This window comes from the organism of the source record quoted next, unplaced genomic scaffold (assembly GCF_019419815.1).
Source record: "Pyrus x bretschneideri cultivar Hongxiangsu unplaced genomic scaffold, Pyrus_bretschneideri_v1 Contig8, whole genome shotgun sequence".
In the NCBI taxonomy this organism is placed as follows: domain Eukaryota; kingdom Viridiplantae; phylum Streptophyta; class Magnoliopsida; order Rosales; family Rosaceae; genus Pyrus; species Pyrus x bretschneideri.
In genome coordinates, this window is record NW_025999820.1 from 7,825,683 (window position 1) to 7,846,589 (window position 20,907).

General features: G+C 36.9%; 2 protein-coding genes across 2 annotated transcripts; one reads left to right on the forward strand and one right to left on the reverse strand.

The window, feature by feature from the left end:
* The first annotated feature begins 9,741 nt into the window (after positions 1-9,741).
* On the forward strand, positions 9,742-15,235 carry LOC125473038 (beta-galactosidase 3-like). The gene is made up of 19 exons (XM_048575271.1): positions 9,742-10,115; positions 10,256-10,351; positions 10,483-10,595; positions 10,723-10,789; positions 10,925-11,017; positions 11,134-11,277; positions 11,446-11,534; positions 11,636-11,741; positions 11,842-11,929; positions 12,057-12,175; positions 12,263-12,427; positions 12,576-12,754; positions 12,997-13,106; positions 13,182-13,291; positions 13,378-13,488; positions 13,570-13,683; positions 13,769-13,971; positions 14,109-14,445; positions 14,544-15,235. The coding sequence occupies exons 1-19, from the start codon at positions 9,939-9,941 to the stop codon at positions 14,688-14,690; spliced, it is 2,568 nt and encodes an 855-aa protein (XP_048431228.1). The 5' UTR covers positions 9,742-9,938; the 3' UTR covers positions 14,691-15,235.
* A 699-nt stretch (positions 15,236-15,934) lies between these two features.
* On the reverse strand, positions 15,935-19,291 carry LOC125473044 (thioredoxin H-type-like). Its single transcript, XM_048575278.1, has 3 exons — positions 19,125-19,291; positions 16,379-16,501; positions 15,935-16,281 (listed from the first exon to the last, which is right to left on the reverse strand). The coding sequence occupies exons 1-3, from the start codon at positions 19,212-19,214 to the stop codon at positions 16,138-16,140; spliced, it is 357 nt and encodes a 118-aa protein (XP_048431235.1). The 5' UTR covers positions 19,215-19,291; the 3' UTR covers positions 15,935-16,137.
* Between the last annotated feature and the right edge of the window lie 1,616 nt (positions 19,292-20,907).

The following is a 20,907-nucleotide window of genomic DNA, read 5'->3' on the forward strand; positions in this document are numbered from 1 at the left end:
GCCAGTTCCCTCGCCAAAGTCAATTCACCTTGGCGAGTAAGTTCTTCCATGAACTTTGCATAATCGTTCTTGGAAGCACTCCCTTTTCTCTTTGTAGCCTTCTTACCTTGAGGCCTAATTGGAAAACGGGTCGAACCCGACGCTTGTTCAGGGAGGGGCGTTTCGGGCACTTCTTCTGCATCATCTTCATGAACATGATCGGGTGTAGAGTTTAGAGGGGTGCTGTTCATGTGCACTTCTGGACCAACTGGCACAACTCTAAATTTAGGACAATCTTTGACAATATTCCAACATTCCCACCGGTTGAATGATTTATTTTTGCCTTTGGTTTTGGCAGCATACCAAGCTTGTGCTTGGAGTTCATACACAATAAAAATAAGTAACAAATAAATAATACAAATAAATAATTATAATGAAAATAAGTAACTAGCAAATATATACATATATATATATATATAAGTAACAAAGATAATGAAAATAAGTAACAAAGCAAATCAGAAGGCTTCAAGTTTAGTAAATAATGAAAATAATTAACAAATATATATATATATATATATACATTAATTTTAATGAAAATAAGTAACAAATAAATAATACAAACAACATAATTATAATGTAACAAATAAATGTAACAAATAAGTAACAATAACATAATTATAATGTAACAAACAACATAATTATAATGTAACAAATAAGTAACAATAAATAATAAATTTTGTACGTAACAAATAAAGAATACAAACAATAAATAATAATATCTTGTTACCATATCCGAGTAATTTTCCCCACTTCGAATATTATTACTAGCTTGTGCCAAAGCGTCTCTCCACGTACTAAACGATTGGCTAAGTAATTTCCAACGACTGGACATCGATTCTTTGGTTCTTTTCCCACCAATTTTCTCAAGATAATTGGTATGAATAAGACTCCACATTTCTCGCAACTGCATCTCATTACCCGTAAGCGAACTATGAGTAACTTCAACCCAGCTAGTACACAACGCAACATCTTCAATAAGCGACCAATTCGTACCTGCACCAGTGGTCATTTTGTTGAAAAAAAATGGATTCAAACTTTGAGACAAAGAAAGGAATGTGATTGAAAGTGGTTGAGAAAATATGAAATTGTTGTGAAGGTAGATGATAATGAGAAGGTATTTATAGAAAAGTAAAAACAATTTTTTTTACAATTTTTTTCAGATTTTTTTTTGAATTTTTTTGAATTTTTTACATTTTTTTTTGAATTTTTTTGAATTTTTTACATTTTTTTTTGAATTTTTTTGAATTTTTTACATTTTTTTTTGAATTTTTATTCAATTAATTAATCTCTGCCGTTGGATATAAAAAAATTTGAATTCCAACGCTCCAGATTGTGCCACGTGTCACAACGGTAACTTTTCAGATTTTTTAAACTATTTTTTCATTTATTTTTTAATTTATAAAGCATTTTAATATCCACCGTTGATCTCAGATCGAACGGTGGATATTAAATCTGACAGTTTTAAAATTTTTTACCGTTGAGATCTAACGGTCCACATTAAGTGACCGTTAAGATCTAACGTACCGTGGGAAGCCACGTGGCTTCCCAACGGTAACAGACAAAAGTTTTTTTTTCTTCTGATTAAACTGTCAGGACGCGCCCCCACGCGCGGGTGGGGTGCACGCGCCTGACACAAAAAAAATAAAATAATACGCTGACGCCACCCTGGCGTCAGCATGACGTCACTCCCACCCCGGGCTCAAGGCCTGTCGATTCCTCACGGGCCTGGCCCTCGGGCCTCCCCCGTCCCCCGGCCTGCGTCACGCTGGACGCCTTCCACCGGCCCTCGGGCCTTTGTTCTGGAGCCGGTCCCCCGAGCAAATTGCAACGGTGGGAGTGCTCTAAGGATTCTGAAAAATCTTTCAATTATATTCGTTCATTGTATATTATGCAGTTAATTTTTGTCAAGTAGTATTTATATTTAATTTTAAATAAAAACATTTATAATGATTTATAATCACATAATGTACGATAAACAGATGTAATTAAATGATCTTCAAAATCCAAAAAAAAAAAAATCCAAGATCCTCAATGTATCAAGAAAAACATTGCACCTGTCACATGTGTGATGTGATATTATCCTACATCTTTTTAAGAAGAAAACTCTAAATGGAGGATCTATATAGATATTATTTTAAAATTAATCAGATAATAGCTATAAGCTTTTGTAAAATTATTATTTTACCCAATGGATTTAGTTACGTTATTACTTGACAGTCAGAGATGATATTTTATGATTTTGCTTTTTATTTGATGTGATCTTTATAAGAGTTTGTGTCATGTCTTTTGTGTATACATATCGCTTTCATCTATATACTTGAAAATTAAATGCCTTGTTTTTTTTTTCTTTTTGTGAGGGAGACATACCCATAAAGATGGGTGTGTATGATTTAGGTGATTAGTGGTGGGATTATATGGAGAAAGGAAGCGATTTCCGCAATCTTGTTTCACTTTCTGCACTAGCAAAGATAATTAAAAAAGGAGAGCATAAGATGAAATTAAAAATGCGAAAATTACTTCTATATATGAATTTTTTTTTTTTGTATGTATTAATGTGTGGTGTTGCTGATTTACAAATCATAACATAAGTGAACAAAAAATTTACAATTATTTGAACAAAAATATTGGGTATACCATATTCAAAGAAAGCAAGCAAGTGAACAACAGTGTGTACAAACAAAGCAAGATTAAATTACGAAATGCAACGAGTGTACCTAAGAGGCTAAAACATTAAAGGTAGCACTTCAGCCTTCTCTACAAAGTATTGCTACAATAATGTAAGATAGTGATACGGGGAAGATTGGACTGCTTTAATTTGATCATATTTCAAACCTCGAGCTGCTTACAAAAAGTTAACGTAATTGTGCCACTAATTTAAACACCCGGAATAATATTGTGGAATATTTGGAATTTTGGTAAGAATTCTAGTGACAAAGTACCTGAAATTGCGTCCTCCGTGGTGGTGGATGCACTACTTTCTCTTTTATTCTATTTTCTTTCGGTGGGTTTGAATTTGACAGAAATTGGTACTCTTTAGCACTAACTCTGTACTTCTCTTCCCTGTAATCCTGTTCACTTGACCAAGAAAGCTGCTTTATTTGTTACTTTAACCAAGCCATGAAGGATAAATGTTTGATAGGTATCACAAACACAAGTCATTGTGTAGTACTAGTAAGGATAAACGATATGGCCAACATGTTTTAATTTTAAGCAGGGTTCTAAAAGGTGCTAGGATTAGTCGGGCGGTGGGCAGAAGCTTAACGTTTAGGCGTCTAAGCGGGGACCAAGGCAGTTTTTTTTTATTTTAATTAAATTTATTATATAACATATAAATAAATGTAGGGTTTTTATCACAAATGGTTCCTGAGATTGACCCAACTCATCATTTTGGTCCCTTACTTTCAAAATCAATTACTGTAGTCTCTGACATTCATTACCTCACATCAATTTGGTCTTTCCGTTAAGATTTCATCAACTATTCTATTAGTCCACAAATCCAATCAAATGTTGACACGTGGATTACACAAAATGAAGGTTTTTATCGCAAATGGTCCTGACATTGATCCAACTCCTCATTTTGGTCCCTAAGTTTCAAAAATAGATAAATTTGGTCTCTGACTTTCACTACTGCGCATCAATTTATTCCCTCCATTAATGTGGTCCCCCTAATCCAATTATATGGCTCAACGTGAATTAACTATAAGAAACTTTTTTTTTTTAAGAGTGAACCAAAAGAAAAGTATTCCGCGCTGGAATTTTTCTCGCATCCCACAACCCCAATTGGAAAAAAAAATTCAATCTAAATTCGATAAAATCGAATCCCAATTCAATTCAAATTTGATAGGATTTAGGATTATAACCAACTAGAGAGAATGAGGAGTGAGTTCAGGAGGCCAATTACTTTAGTGGTGTCATGGTGCCTTCCTTTTCCTTTTGAGCATACCCTGATGAAGACGACGATGACTTTTTTTTCTTTTAGTTTTGGTTTTTAGTTTCTTATTTTACTTTTAGTTTTAAATCTTAAAAAAATAAAAATAAAGTTTCTTATGGTTAATCCATGTGGCGCCATATGATTGGATTAGTGGGACAAAAAATATTGATGAAACTTTTACTGAAGGATTAAATTGATGTGTTATATTGAAAGTCAGAGACCAAAATGGGGAGTTGGATCAATGTAAGGGACCATTTACGATAAAACCCTTATTTTGTGTAATCTACATGTCACCATTTCATTGGATTTATGGGTACCACATACAAACTAATAGAATAGTTGACAGAATCTTAACAGAATGATCAAATTGATGTGCGGTAGTGAATGTCAGGGACGACATTGATTGATTTTGAAAGTGAGGGAGTAAAATGATGAGTTTGATCAATCTCAGGACAATTAAAACCCATAAATGTATACCTATACTAAAAAATAGTACATAATTATATTGGGATATATAAATTGCAAAATAAAATGAGATATAAATTATAAAGTATTATAACACATTCAAAACATCAAAAACAAGCATATAATGAGTGTTCATTCAAGTATTCAACAATTCTCTTATAATTTATTCAACAAGTCTCATCTAATTCATTGAAAAAAAATAAAATGCAAAATTAAAGTTATATATTTTTTGTCTAAGTGAGAGTCGCGATCTAGACGGGTGCCTATTTGGATCTAGACAGGCTAGGTGGGCGCTAGGTAGGTCTATGCGTCATTTCTTAATTTTTAAATGTATAGGGTTTAATCGAGACAATGGCTTGCGCTAGGTATAGATTCTTAAAACAATGCTTTAAGATATATTAATAAATAAAAAATCTAAATGTTAAAAATTAAAAAAATAATAATAAAAAAAAACAAAATAGTAACATTCCGTAATTGTAGTTTAAGTACACCAAAAAATTAGTCGTGATGTAGAAAGAAGTTAGTTGTGTTCTCCATTTTAATAGAAGGAGAAGGATTCCCTCTTCTCTTTTTTTTTTCTTCCCCTTCCCTCGTATTTGAACAATCACGGTTAAGTCACGTCAATATCTTATATTAATTTTTTATAAAAAGAGAAAGACAAAATAAAAAGTGTAAGAGGAGGGTAGAAAATCCTAATCCCTAATAGAAATAGGACATCTCCAAGTTGACGGTATGCTTAGAGACACGTGCCTATGTAGGTGTGCTCTTCGTCTTCTCCGTGCTCGAGCTTATGTCCTGGTCTGGCATGATAACATGGCTTGCGGCATATGGCAAGTCACAAAACTTCATACAAGCCTAAAAAACGTGCCTACCATACGTGTGCTCTTCTTAGTACTTAGGCAAGTGTCCATCCATGCATACTTACCCTATTCAGTCACGAGTTATATACAATTATGTGATTTATCTGTTATTATATGATTAGTAATCATGTAATTAAAAAGATAAACACAATTATGTATATACAAAACTCGTATATGCATTATTCATCGAACAATTGCCAAGATGGGGTTGACATTCTACGCCCAACGCCCAACTATTTGGTGTTCAATGTGGTGCTTATGTGTGGTCGAGATACAAGTTAAATGCAACTCACCCTCGATATATATCATGCATCACGACATGTCTTAGTCGTCAGTTTTTCTCCTCACTAACAATCTAACAACAAATATAGTATAATATATTCGTAGGCTATCATATTCTAGAGCCACATTTTTTCAGAAGGTAAAGACATTTGTAATGTGGTTCATTTAGTACTACGGTTTTAGTGGTATTCATCTTCACTTATATGTGAGAGGTTTTAGGTTTGATTCTCACCAAATGCGAATTTGACTCACATTATGAGACTTAGCTCATTTATCTACCCTCTTTAGTGTAAATAATATCGTTTAGTTAACAAAAATAATTAAGGATTGCTGGTAGTAAAAAAATTAATACCCTTAAAAATTTAATGTAAATAACATCGTTTAATCGACAAAAATAATTAGGGATTGCTGGGAGTAACAAACTTAATACCGTTGAGGATTTGTGCTCGGATGAGAAGCTTCTAATTTGCTTGGGATCTTGCACCAGCTTGGATATATAGGGATCTACGCAAATGCCCATGGATTGATCCTAAAGCCAAATAGGCTTAATTGCACCCTTTGGTGGGGGCATAATTGACCCCACCAGTTGTTAGTTGAACCCTTGGAAAATGGAAAAGCTTCATCGTGGATTTTAGAGATCTTGTAACCGTGACTGTTCATCGTATATCGTGCATCATATAGTTAAAAATTATTTCAAAATTTAAAATTTAAAATTAAATATAAATAGTACAAAATGAAAACTGACTGCACAATGTACGATGAACGATCACGATCGTGAGGTCCCTTGAAAAATTGATCCAATTTAACAAAAATATAAGATAGTGTGCTTTGGTACTCACCAAATAATAGAGTTACTTAACTTATTTTAATGATGTTACGAGGATTGTTTTAAAAAAATTGACTAGTTCTGCTTAAGCGTTTGTCTACGTTGTGACTCTCATTTAAACAGAAAATAAATAACTTTCATTTTGCATTTGTTTAATAAATTGTAAGAGACTTGTCATGAATACTCGGATGAATACTTATTATATGTTTTTCTCATGTTTTCAAGTCATACTATTTTGCAACTATTTTGCAATTTATGTAGACTAATACAGTTATGTATTTTTTTAAGTATAAGTTGACATTTATTTATATGTTGTATAATAAATCTATTTAAAATTTAGAAACTGCCTAGACTCCTCCTAGAAGCCTTGGTGCTAGGCTCTACTCGCTGCCCGACTAGCGTTTAGCGCTTTTTAGAACCTTGATTACTAAAACTACGATTTAGTTGTATTTTGCTTTTTATGTAAGTGGATTATCTTACGTTCGAATCACATGAATGAAGAATTTGATACATTTTATAATTTAATTCATTGTGTGGCTTAACTAATATATTTTCTCTATAGATCAACTCCAACCCATGGCCTAAAACCTATAATTTCCCTTTTATTCCCCCCATCCATTCAAACCCTAGTTCTAATTTGGAGTTAGAACCTAAAACCTGAAGAAGAAAAAAAAGCCAGAAATTGGCCAGGATTTAGCCTAAAAAATGGTGTGGGCCCCACCAGCGAGAGTGAAGCTGGGTGGTTGAAGGCCAGACACCCGCTTGTGACGTGCGCACATGACCAATGCGCCAAGGTAAAGACCGGCATGTCGGCCATTTCGTCAGAGAGCTAACAATTACATTGTCGACCAACGACTGAGATCAACTGGCCGTTGGTTGGTCCAACAGCCTACATTCAATTATTTTTTTTTTAGTTTTGTATTTATGTATTTATTGAATCCAACGGCTGAGATCGAATATAATCAAATCTAACGATAAAAAAAAAGATCTAACGGTCCAAATTTAATTCCAACGGCTACATCTTTATCATGTGTTTTGTATATGCTTCATATGTGTTATGTATGTCTTGTGTGTTTCATGTATTTTGTGTTTATAATCTCTATCATGATTTTCATATTCTTCGATAGTGTTTCATGTATCGATTTAGTGATTTTTCAATAATTATCGAATTTAAATATTTTTAGGTTTTAATGTTCACAAAATTAATTTAGGATAGTCAACATAATTTTTTTAAAGTTAATTAAAAAAATTAGCTTAAATTCATCCTTTAATATTCTCGGGCTAAAATTTAAGCCATAAAGATTGGAACAAAAAAACTGTTTATAGGTTAAAACCTAAATTTTATGGGCTAAAAATTTTAGATTTTAAGCCAGTGATTGGAGATGGTCTGAGGGTAAAATACTTTTGTAAAAAATAAAAAAATAATTATTCTTGAATTTATAGTTGACCTCGATGGAGGTGGGTGGGACGAAGGCCCCATTGTCTTAGGGTTTCCATATTCATTCCGTTGTTCACGCCTATGAATGTTATTGCATGTTACAAAAACCAAAGAAGGAAGGAACATCGATACAAGAGAAGCTTCTTGCTAATTGGTTGATTAATTATTAAGCTCACTCCTAATCAACCATGCACGCCACGTGGGGACATATGAATGGACAGAGGATCATAACTTAGATCGTGACCAACCCCGTTGACTCCGGCGTCACCACAACGGATCACTATAATTACAGAGCATATGAGGTTGTGATTATTTTAGTCATAATTAATCCATTTTCGTAATTAAAAACACCAAACAAAGAGAAAGCCGCTACGCCTTTAAACTTTCCCGGCAATCAAGAAACAAATGGAGTAGGAATATGCTTGAGTGGCGCCAAATATTGGATTGGACATTAGTAAGTGGCAACTTTTTGTTGACAAACCCTAGTTGTCTAAATCGTGCTCGAGTCTTCATTGGTATTTCTTTTTCCAAATTGAGAAACGAAAATAACGTTGTTGGAATGGTAATGTTGTTTGTACTACAAGTACAAATTGTATAGAAAATCGTATTGCTTGAAAGATAACTTTTTAGGTACGAGTGATCAGATCATGTGACTGTTCAAATTCCAACCTAAGATACAAAAACATCCCACCCAGTGAGATTTTCCTAAATATTGTCCGCACCTAACATTGAAAATGAAATACTTAAAAATTATAAATACCTATTTGATGTGTCTTCAGTCGAACGGTTAGATGATTCGGTCGTTCAAATCTAAGAATTTCTCTTCTCGATTTGAAACGGAAAATGAAAATGGTAAATTTGACCTTGAGATGAGAGGGTCACTAGATGTGAGCACTGTAAATATTCCTAGATATTGACGTAGGGGAATTATATAATTCAGTAAAACAACACTTTCCTAAGAAGAATTTGCAATTAGTTTAATGATAAGTCCATTAGAAAAAACTAAGCTTGGAACCATACCACTATTAGATCACAATAAAATAATAACTAGCATTGCTTCTAATCTTGAATGACAGCTAGCCTTTGTGAATTGAATTGAGATCTTCGTGACAGGGATAACAGATCTACTGGCTACTGAGTGTAGCTACGGGAGAACATCATACATTGCACGATGCATATTTACTGTCACATGTCGTCTTATGTAAATAAAACAAAGACATGAAAAATATATATTTTTATTTTATTAGTACATGATGCCAGTACAACTGGTTATTCGTATTATAGAGGTTCATTTCCCGTAATAGAGTGGAGAGGTTAAAAATTAGGCCGATTCGGAACAGAAAAGGTTTGGAGTCAATGTGAAGGAAGAAAAGTGACAAAAATATGACGGGTCACGGCTCACATTCACACGACCCAAAAGAACCAAAAAGGGTTTCCGGCTCACATGGAATTGCAAATGTGGGTCACAAGAGGAAAAAGAACAAAATGACGATATTACCCTTTGGTCCTAGTTACCTTGACAGGTTGGCATGGTAAAAGCCCACTATAAAAATGCCAGAAAAAAGAAAGAAAAAGAATCAAGATGGGTGATTTATTAAGTGTTAAAAAAAAACTCATGAAAATATTTTAGCTTTCCGTGATCACTGTCGTTTATTTGACATGTCATGCTTGTAGCCAACGGCCAGGCAGCGGCGAGCCTTGACACTTGTGATTTGTGAACTGTGATCGACCGCGACCTGTCCGTGTCCGTATATGTTACACTAGTAATAAATACACCAAACCAAACGCCTTAGAAAAAACATTTATGTATTTTCTCAGTATTTTCCTATTTGATTCCGCTACCATATTATATATGAATATATATATATTTATTTATTTATTTATACACGCACAGCACAAAGACAAATATATTATATAGCTCTGCTCAGAGTCTCAGACCTGTGAGTTGTGGGTGTGGACACCTTGCTGCTTCACCACACTCTCTGAGTTGCTGCTGCTCTTTCTCTCCTTCCACATTTCACAATTCCTTCTCTGCTTTGAGTTTTGTGTGCCATTAAAGTTTGGAGAGAGAGAGAGAGAGAGAGAGAAGGCAAAGCCATGGAAACCAACTCCAACTCAGTTTCCAAGCTGGGTTTTTTCATGGGGTTGTTTTTGTTGCTGGGTTTTCAGCTGGTTCACTGTACTGTCACATATGACAGGAAGGCCATTGTGATTAATGGGCAAAGAAGAATCCTAATTTCTGGTTCAATACATTACCCCAGAAGCACTCCTGAGGTAGCCCAAATCTTTTTTCCCATTTTCCCACTAGCCATTTCACAAATTTTTCATTTTTTTCAACAATTCTTTCACTATTGCCCTCTTAAATTTTCTGGGTTTTTTTTATATTTGATTTGAGAAATGTAATTTTGGTTTAGATGTGGGAGGATCTGATTCAGAAGGCAAAAGAAGGAGGGCTTGATGTGGTTGAAACCTATGTGTTCTGGAACGTGCATGAGCCTACTCCTGGCAATGTATCTGCTCTCTCACTTTTAACTCTTCATTTTTACATTTTACTGTCAAAGTTTACTGCTTTGTTCTGCCATTTTTGCTGTTTATTTTTCCTTCTAATTATGACTGCTGCTGGGTTTGTGCTGGGTTTCAGTACAATTTTGAAGGGAGGTATGATCTGGTGAGGTTCCTCAAGACCATACAGAATGCAGGGCTCTATGCTCACCTTCGCATTGGCCCTTATGTTTGTGCAGAGTGGAACTTTGGGTACTCTTTTTTCTCTAGATCTATAATTTAGGCCTTTTATTTTTCTAATTTTTTAGGATATTCTTTTTTACTCTCCTAATTCTAGAAAAAAATGAATATATAATTTTTCTGATTGTGTGGTTTGTAGGGGTTTTCCTGTGTGGCTGAAGTATGTTCCAGGCATCAGCTTCAGAACAGACAATGAGCCTTTCAAGGTTAATTTTCTTTACTTTTTACCTAATACTGTTGCATAATTTGTCTTAAGGAGAATTTATGGAGCTTTTGGGGGTATTTACTATTTACTATTTACTGTTCAGTAAAATTTGATAGTGTAACTTCTGGAAATGCAGAGGGCAATGCAAGGGTTCACAGAAAAGATTGTGGGACTGATGAAGAGTGAAAATTTGTTTGAGTCCCAGGGTGGTCCCATCATTCTCTCTCAGGTATATGAGCCTTTTCGATTTTCCGTTTTTGCTCTATGATTTTCTTCTTAGGGGTAAATTATGTTATTTCGAGTTGAGTTATAGTAATATGTGTTAAATTTGTTAATTTGGTTCAGATTGAGAACGAGTATGGAGCACAAAGCAAGTTACTTGGAGCTGCTGGCCATAATTACATAACTTGGGCGGCAGAAATGGCGGTTGGGTTGGACACCGGAGTGCCATGGGTGATGTGCAAGGAGGAAGATGCTCCAGATCCAGTGGTGAGTAATTAACACTCTTTGTGCTGCACATCTTAGCTTGTATTGTTATACATTTTCCTTTTATTTCGCATTCCTGCAATGGAGTAGCAATTCTCGAGAGAAGAGTTGTATGACTTGCGTATGTATTAAGGAAGTCACTCAAATGTTTTGTGGATGGTGGCGTGACAGATAAACACATGTAACGGTTTCTACTGTGATTCTTTCTCTCCCAACAAGCCCTATAAACCTACAATTTGGACGGAGACATGGAGTGGATGGTAAGTTTATTATGCTTGTTTGCTTAGGAATCCCAAGTTTGTTAATTTGCTACAAATGAAAATATATCCATTTGACTCTTTCTTTCAATAAAATTGTGAAGGTTTACGGAGTTTGGAGGTCCAATTCACCAACGACCAGTTCAGGATTTAGCATATGCAGTTGCGAGATTCATACAGAAAGGAGGATCATTTGTTAACTATTACATGGTCAGTTTCCTTACACTGCTTTGTTTTTGAGGTTATGAAAGATGTACAGTATTAAAACCTATCACAGAAAACTGAATTCTTGTGTTTTCTTGTGAAAAAGTACCACGGGGGTACTAATTTTGGACGCACAGCCGGGGGCCCTTTCATCACTACCAGCTACGACTATGATGCTCCATTAGATGAATATGGTGAGAATTAAAATACGCTTAAGCAAACTGATCTGGTGTCAGTGCGTGTTGTGATATACCAGTTTACTGCACGAATGTTTGGAACTTTTGAGAATATAGCTAACTCCTTTACCGTAAAACTTGATAGGTTTAATCAGGCAGCCAAAGTATGGCCATCTAAAGGAGCTTCACAAGGCTATTAAGATGTGTGAACGGGCTTTAGTATCAGCGGATCCAATCATCACTTCACTGGGGAGTCTTCAACAGGTTTTCACTTTTATTCTCAAACTAGCGTTTGGTGTTTGCATAAGTTATTCTTGTTTACTAAACTCTAGGCATCTTTTGGCATTCCAGGCTCATGTGTACACTTCCGAATCAGGAGATTGCTCGGCATTTCTTTCAAACCATGATTCCAATTCAGCTGCGAGAGTGATGTTTAATAACATGCACTACAACCTACCTCCTTGGTCCATCAGTATCCTTCCTGATTGCAGAAATGTAGTCTTTAACACTGCAAAGGTATTGATTCTGAACATGTACTTGGATTGATGTCTATTCTGACAGAATCCGAGACCACAATTTCGGTAACACAAGTCTTTATTTCCTTTGAACATTGAAATATTTTTTAGTTTTTGACATGAAACTGTTTGTCATTCCTTCTCCTTAGGTTGGAGTTCAAACGTCACAAATGCAAATGTTGCCAACAAATATTCCAATGCTATCATGGGAGAGTTATGATGAAGATCTTACTTCTCTGGATGACAGCTCAACATTGACCGTTCCTGGTCTACTGGAACAGATAAATGTCACGAGGGATAGTACTGATTACCTCTGGTACATAACTAGGTGAGAATTTCCTGAGGCTAACTCTTTGTCTCATGATTTCCCCAGTTGGTCTGCGTTCCATTGTCATTGAAGTATTTTCACCTATGAGTATTCTTACACAGCCTTTCAAAAGAATGTTCCGATTTGACTAGCTTGGTCTGTGGAAGTACCCACCCGGACAGTGTTACGTATGCCTTCTGTGACATCCTTTCTGACCTATTGATAAATATTAAACTATCATCTTCCTTTCAATGTGTCTGCAGCGTCGATATTGGTTCATCTGAGTCCTTCCTGCGTGGAGGGGAACTCCCAAGTCTTATTGTTCAATCAACAGGCCATGCTGTGCACATCTTCATTAATGGGCAGCTTACAGGTACAATTTTGATTTGCTTATTGCATGGATATTATCTTGTTGAACAATGAAAAAAACTTAACAAATACATAACAGGTTCTGCCTTCGGAACAAGGCAGAGTAGGAGATTCACATATACTGGCAAGGTCAATCTACGTGCCGGAACAAACAGAATTGCACTACTGAGTATTGCCGTTGGATTACCTGTTAGTATTATTTCCCACAATTTTTTTCTTCTTATTCTACTTGTTCTTCTTCTGTAATGCTGACAAGTTATTGTTGCTTGTTGAAGAATGTGGGCGGACACTTTGAGGCTTGGAATACTGGCATCCTCGGCCCTGTTGCACTTCATGGACTTGACCAGGGAAAATGGGACTTATCTTGGCAGAAGTGGACCTACCAGGTAGTCGATCTTACTTTGGAAATCAAATCTTTTTATTTATTATGAACAAGACATTTTCCCTTACCCCTGCTATTCTATCAGGTCGGATTGAAAGGAGAAGCCATGAATCTTGCATCTCCAAATGATTTTTCCTCCGTCGAATGGATGAGCGGATCATTAATTGCACAGAAACAGCAGCCATTGACTTGGCACAAGGTATGCAATGAAGGAAAGTGGAACTCAATTATGTAATGTAAACACAGGAGAACAAAATTATTAATACTCTCACTCAACTTTGCAGACTATTTTCAATGAACCAGAAGGAAACGAGCCATTGGCTTTGGATTTGGAGGGAATGGGAAAAGGCCAAATATGGATTAATGGACAGAGTATTGGGAGATACTGGACTGCATTTGCTAGTGGTAATTGCAATGGGTGCGGTTATGCTGGAGGGTTTAGGCCTACAAAGTGTCAATCGGGTTGCGGCCAACCCACACAACGATAGTAAGCAACTCTACGATGAAAACTTTGTATTTTTATAACAAAACAATTGTACCATGAAAGTATGACATAAACAATTAGTGGCTTACTCAGCAAACAAATTCTCCTCCTAAATTCCATTTGAATTTCATTTTTTTCAGTTATCATGTGCCTCGATCTTGGTTAAAGCCAACGCAAAATCTGTTGGTTCTTTTTGAGGAACTTGGAGGGGATCCCTCCAGAATTTCTCTAGTAAAGAGAGCTGTGAGCAGTGTTTGCTCTGAGGTTGCTGAATACCACCCAACAATCAAGAATTGGCACATCGAAAGCTATGGAAAAGCAGAAGACTTCCACAGCCCCAAGGTTCACTTGCGGTGTAACCCAGGCCAGGCTATCTCTTCCATCAAATTTGCTAGCTTCGGAACACCCTTGGGAACCTGTGGGAGCTACCAACAAGGAACTTGCCATGCGACCACATCATATTCTGTATTGCAGAAGGTACTAAACAATGCTATCTGGTTTTCTAAGATCTACTTATATTCATAACCCTCTTACTGAACCGTGTTCTATCTTTTTTTTATCTCCAATTATCACAGAAGTGCATAGGGCAGCAGAGTTGTGCAGTCACCATATCCAACAGCAACTTTGGAGATCCATGTCCGAATGTGTTGAAGCGGCTGTCAGTAGAAGCTGTTTGTGCTCCCACAACTTCAACGAACATGGAACCCAATTTGCGGGGTTAGTGAAAGAGTGAGATAACGTATCATAATTGTTGCACCCTAATTCCTTAATTATACACCACAGCAAGAGAAGAAGCGAGCAAACAAGAATAAGATATCGAGTACAGCGAGATGGTAGATGTAGTTAGGAGGAGTGCCATAGTTTTTTCTTCTGATGAAGAGGAGTCGTAGTAGCAGCGCTTGGCGAAGGGTAATTCATATTCGGAGTTAAAGCGCAATTAGCTGTTAATTTAAGTAAGCTTAAAGGACTTGTGTTAGTAGTGATCTTGTTACTTAGGCGAGTTTGTAGATACCTCGGGGTTCAACAATTCGGACCCTAGGGGGAGTCAGGCTCCGGTCCCCGGCCTTTTAACGGGATATATGGGCACTGGGAAATGATGTGTTTTTCTGTTGAGTGTTTTTACTGTTCGTGTAGGTTTGGGGAAAAAAGGATACCCCAAATCCAATAAGGTAAATGTAGGTTCATGTTGGGAGAGGATCCTAGTGTGACACCATTTGTTTACTGTGCAGATTTCATGAATGAAAAGAATCAAAGTCTGTGTTGTCCATTTCGTGGTGTTACTTCCCCTTGTTTTTGGTTGTGACTGATAACTTGAGATTTCCGCACTCTCATTTTCTCCCCATGCAATTCTCTATTTTCTCTAGCTTTTGGATTGAATAAATCAAAAGACGGGAGAAAAAATGTAGTAAGAAAACGGAAGTGTGAATCACTTCCCTTCGAAAATGCGAAAGGGCACATGACATGATGGTAATTGCTAGCATGCTAGTACCTTCAACAATAAAAGTACAGACCTACTAAATTTCTGAATGCCCCCAATTCCATCCCTGGCTGCAGTTTGGCGAAAGACCAACATATCTGGCGTACTCTTTTGTATGTCTGTCTCTCTATTGCAATGATACCACGCGAGGAGAGAGATCAGTACAAATGATATATATAACCCTATTCCATGTAAATTTCAACTTGCAAGTCCGACCCACTCACAATGGAGTGAGAGCCACTCAAATACTAATCTTAACGGGTGAGTTGCATCGAGTTAACAGATTGGGTCTAAAATGCGAGGTCTAAGTGAGACCCTTATATTGAGGTTAATTTGTGCTTGCACAGGGCCAAGTGGTACCTAAATACAAATGAGCTCATTTCCTCGTGAGTAAATCCGGCAAGTCCACCTAGTCCAACGGTTGGGCGCAAGAGTCCTCATAGTTAGCCATTGTGCACCTACCTGCCGCAACTATATAGAATTTCCACATCAAGTAACAATTTCCAAACGATGTATGGGCTAAAGTAGAACTACATTTATGTAGCAACCTTATGAAAAGTACCACGCACAATACTTAAAACAAGGTCAAAAGGTTGAAATATAAGTCTGCATTGCTAGCAACTCGCACGGTCCGTGGCCTTGTGCTTTGCTATAGTCCAGATTTATCGGCATAATATGCAAATTTATCACATTCAGGCAGAAGCAGTGCCCACATGCTTCGAGATAGTCTGCTGCAGCTCGTCCTTCTTCGCTCCGACCACCTTGTCCACGATCTTCCCTTCCTTCAGGAACATGAACGTTGGCATTGCCTCTACCGCCCAGTCCTGCGCGACCGTCTGCAAAGAAATTAACTTGCGATTGAGTTTCTCTTACAGCGTGCAATGTTAACTGATTCCGAAACAAATTGCGTTTTGAAACAGATGACGGTATTACCTTCAGTTCATCGACGTCAACCTTCACGAAGATGACATTCGGCAGCTTCTTAGCCAACTCCGCCAAGAATGGTGCAATGAAGCGGCATGGTCCGCACCATGAAGCAGTGAAATCAACAACCATCTGCAATTTTTATTGAAGAGCTCCCGGAACATGAGAAGCGAAAAAAAAAAAAAAAACAAGATGTTCATGTAACCCTTCAAATGACTAGCATATGTGTAATCATAGGAACCAATATTGTTATTGTTTTAAATATGAAAGGAAACAATTGATAGTACGTAGGGTCGAAGCGAACAAAAGTTCTACTTTACTCCTGTGTATGACATGCATTGAAGCAATGAATGGTTACATATGCAATCAAGAATCCAACTGTCAAGGACATGTTGGAATTCCTCTGTCCCCACTTAGCCACCTGCTCAATCCGTCAGATGTGAGGGCCGATGTGGAGCCAAGCCATTATAGTGGGGTAATTCTATTTAAAAGGCTTGTTCTCAAGCTCTATGGCCAATGTGGGACAGAGGAATTCTAACACTCCCTCGCACTTGAGACCTTATGTTATGGGTCACACGTGGAGTTCTACACATCAACAACCACGTGGAGCCAAGCCGGGGCTCATCCGTTCCTGCTGGGCCAATGCATGTGGCATCTTTTGGCCTACGTGGAGCCATGTCAGGGCTCACCCCTTCGCGCAGGGCCAAGGCATGTGGAGCCAAGTCGGGGCTCACCCATTCCTGCTGGGCCAATGCATGTGGCATCTTTTGACCTACGTGGAGCCATGTCAGGGCTCACCCATTCGCGCGAGGCCAAGGGGGACCCACACGTTCACGTGGATGTAATGGCCGTCTTCTGGCTCTAATACCATCTTAAATTTCAGATAGACGGGCCATGGACCCACTCTAACAACACCAATACTGTCCCCACTTGGCCACCTACTCAATCCATCAGGTGTGGGGTTTTAATACAAAAGGCCTCGATGATAGTTAGAGCGAAGGAATTCTATTTAAAAGGTTTGTTCTCAAGCCTTTTGGCCAATGTGGGACAGAAAAATTCTAACACCGGTGCATAATAGAGAATATGTCAAACAAAAACAAACAAGAGGGTTTTGTAGGAACACTTGGCAAAGGGTAAACAACCGTAAGCATTTCCGTGTCGTTTGTAATAGTATAGGTCAAAAGATAAAACAAAGAATGATTCCGAGCTAATGGCAAATGATGTAGTTCCAATACTCTTTTAAATGCAGATGGCGCTTTACTACAATGAAGGAAAGCGATGCATCCTGGTGGAATTTAATTCTCACCGATTTTCTCTATTCTAACAACTAAAAATTTAACTCATTAAATTCTATTGTTTATAAAAAGAAACTCTTTTAATGGGGACAAATAAGTCCTTTTCAACCTAGAATTTAGATGCAAAATATAACAAATGAAATTAACGTGGTGGGTAGGAAAATATTGTTTTGTATTATGGCTAAATTGGATTAATGGTCCCTGTGGTGAGAGGGTAATCGGAAGATAGCCCCTGTGGTGAAAAAATTCGGATTTAAACTCTCGTGGTGAACTCCGTTAGGATTTAAGCCTAAAATGTACATTTATGTGAATTCTTTGTTAACCCAAAATTAAAATCACACCCTTCCCCCAAAGATTTCATTGGATTTTAAATTTTTGGTCCAAAGCAGTTTCACTTTTTGTGTTCTCTGGATTAATTCAATCCGAGCAAGTTTTTAAATTTCAGCTATTTCTGAGAGTAGAATACCTAGAAGAAAAAAAGGAGCTTTCTTTACGGTAAAACCAGAAAAAGGAGATTGCTTTCACGCTCAGGTGGCATCTGCGGCTAAGATTTGATCTGGGTTGTGAAGTTTCAAGCTTGTGGCTCCAATCCCTTGTAATTTATTAACCTTTAGATTTTGTAAAGTTAGAGTAAGTTTATATTTACCACCCAAATTGCCGTTCTTTCTTATTTTTACAAATCCTGAAGCTTCTTTTACTGCAGAGAGGCTCCAACCACACCATCCTCAATCTGTAAGTCAGTTTTCACAACCCAATATTTCGTTTTTTAGTATTTGAATGGAATCGAAGTATGGATCAACGAATTCATAACCTTGGATGAATGTGTTTTTTTTCTCTTTTGGTTATGAAGGTTGAATGAGTTAACAGACAGATGAGGAATATATTAATTTTGGGCTTAAATCCTAACGGAGTTCATCACGAGGGTTTAAATCCAAATTTTTTCACCACGGAAGCTATCTTCCGATTACCCTCTCATCACGAGGATCATTAATCCAATTTAGCCTTGTATTATTTATGTGGAATGTTATTTTAATATGCAAGAATGAACGTATTATGCCCCAACATGATAAAAAGCAAACAGAAAATTTGTGGCTCTACTTTTCCAAAGCCAATTACAAAAGAAAAGCAAATACGATAGAATTAGCGTTTCAAATCTTTACTTTTTGAACATAAATCTGAATTTATTTTGGACAAACGATACAATAAATATACTAAATTTATCTAAATTAGCGGGGGAATTCAAACTTAGGTGTAGATCGTGGATGGGACCTAGATTAACAAAGTGAATTAATCAAATCAGATAAGAAAAAACCAAACGAACCGCAATATTCAGATTCATCAAAAACAAAAACCCAAATCACAAAAAATAAAAACCAGCAAACCAAATCGAAATTTAAAAAAATAAAAAACAAAATTTACAAAAAAAAAAAACAGAAGAAATTTTAAAAGATCACATATACCAGCTTCTTGGAGTCGTTGGCCTTCTGGAGCTGCTGCTCCCATGCCTCCACAGTGTGGCAGCTGAAAACTTGTCCCTCCTCTGTCGCCATTTCTCGCTCTGTAAAATTTTCTCAAGAAACAAACAGAAAAATACACCTCAAAAATTATAAGTGTGCTTCCGATTTTTTTTCTGTGGGTTGCCTTAAATAAGCAAAGCTGTGGTTGTTTGTCACTTTATATTCGACCTTCATGTTCTTTATATTCACGATTTTGCCATGGGAGGTAAGAACCGTCTGGAAAAGAAGAGTTTCCCATGCACGGAACGTAGCGAATGCGTAACGCGTGCAGCGTTTGGTGGGGCTGTTATTGTGAACGTATTGCGACAAGCCCACTGTATGATCTGTGGGTCTTTATTCCCAACCGTTGGATCAGAAGAACTTGACCTTAATTTTCATTTTTTTTAATAATAAAGAGCATCATATCCATTGGTTCATACTTTTTTGGGCCTATCAATGGGAGCAAATGTATTCGGCCTTAGGGTCACTACATCAATAACTAGTTGATATCATAACAAAAAAATCAAGAAACGATTTTGGCATTTGTCAATGCGGTAAGTAACTGATTGGTTGAGTACTCTTAGGGTTAGCTCAAGTAGATGCTGAGATTAAAATTGAATCTCTTAAATATTGTAAAGTAATTTAATCGGAATTTGTCGCATCATCAGATTACGTTGTAATATGTTTTATATTTATTAGTATTAATCCATATTATTTATGGGCCATAAATTTAAATTCTACATCTTACCAAACATGATCACGTATAAAATATTATCACATAACTATAATGGAATTTACATCTTGTTTGGTAATTATAAAATAATAATTCCGTTACAGCCTTATTTCTAACAACCTTTTTTGACACGCCCCGACCCCGATATTCCCCGAATACCAGGATAGGCACGTGCTGGCCGACACCCGAGGGTGACGAAAGCCATTTATTGAGTGCAAATGCTGAAAACAAAGGATAAATAAGGCTTATAAATATAAAAGAATAATGAATATGCAAATAAGGACCGTGTTCAGAGCACACCACTAATCTAGAATACTAAAAGAAAATAATATAAAATTGAATGAAACAAAGGAGTGGGTCCTACACCGAGAGGACTCGAAGATGCCGATGCGGAAGTGCCTGGACGTCGGGATTGTATGCCTCGATTCTAAGTCCTGAAGGGGGCGCAAAACAAACATGAGTGGACCAAGTTGATATATATATATAATAAAACAGTTATCAACATACTAACCCCCAGGTTTTATGAAAACACATATATATAATGATAAACATAGGTTTTCCGAAACCTAGCATGTCGTGCAATGTCTCAAATCATAATTCGCATAAATAATAAACACTAGTGAATGTCCGATATAACACTTCAGGCCCCATGCCGGCTCCCCGTCTCTGAGCACACAGTCAGAGGAAAATACACTTCAGGCCCCGTGCCGGCTCCCCGTCTCTGAGCAGACAGTCAGAGGAAAACACACTCCAGGCCCTATGCCAACACCAAACCGTCGCCCGGGACGGACCGGATCTATCCCTACGTCCCGTAGCGGAAAGGACCACTAGGTAAGTACAAAACCAGTGAACATACATATATTGAAAATCAACTTCATAGTATAAAGTCATCCATCATCTATACTATAAAGAAGTGTTCTAAACATGTTCTAAATATCATATCGTCATCCATCAGATATTCTATAAGAACATGGGTTATAGGAAAAATAGTAATAATTCAAACTAGCCTCAGTA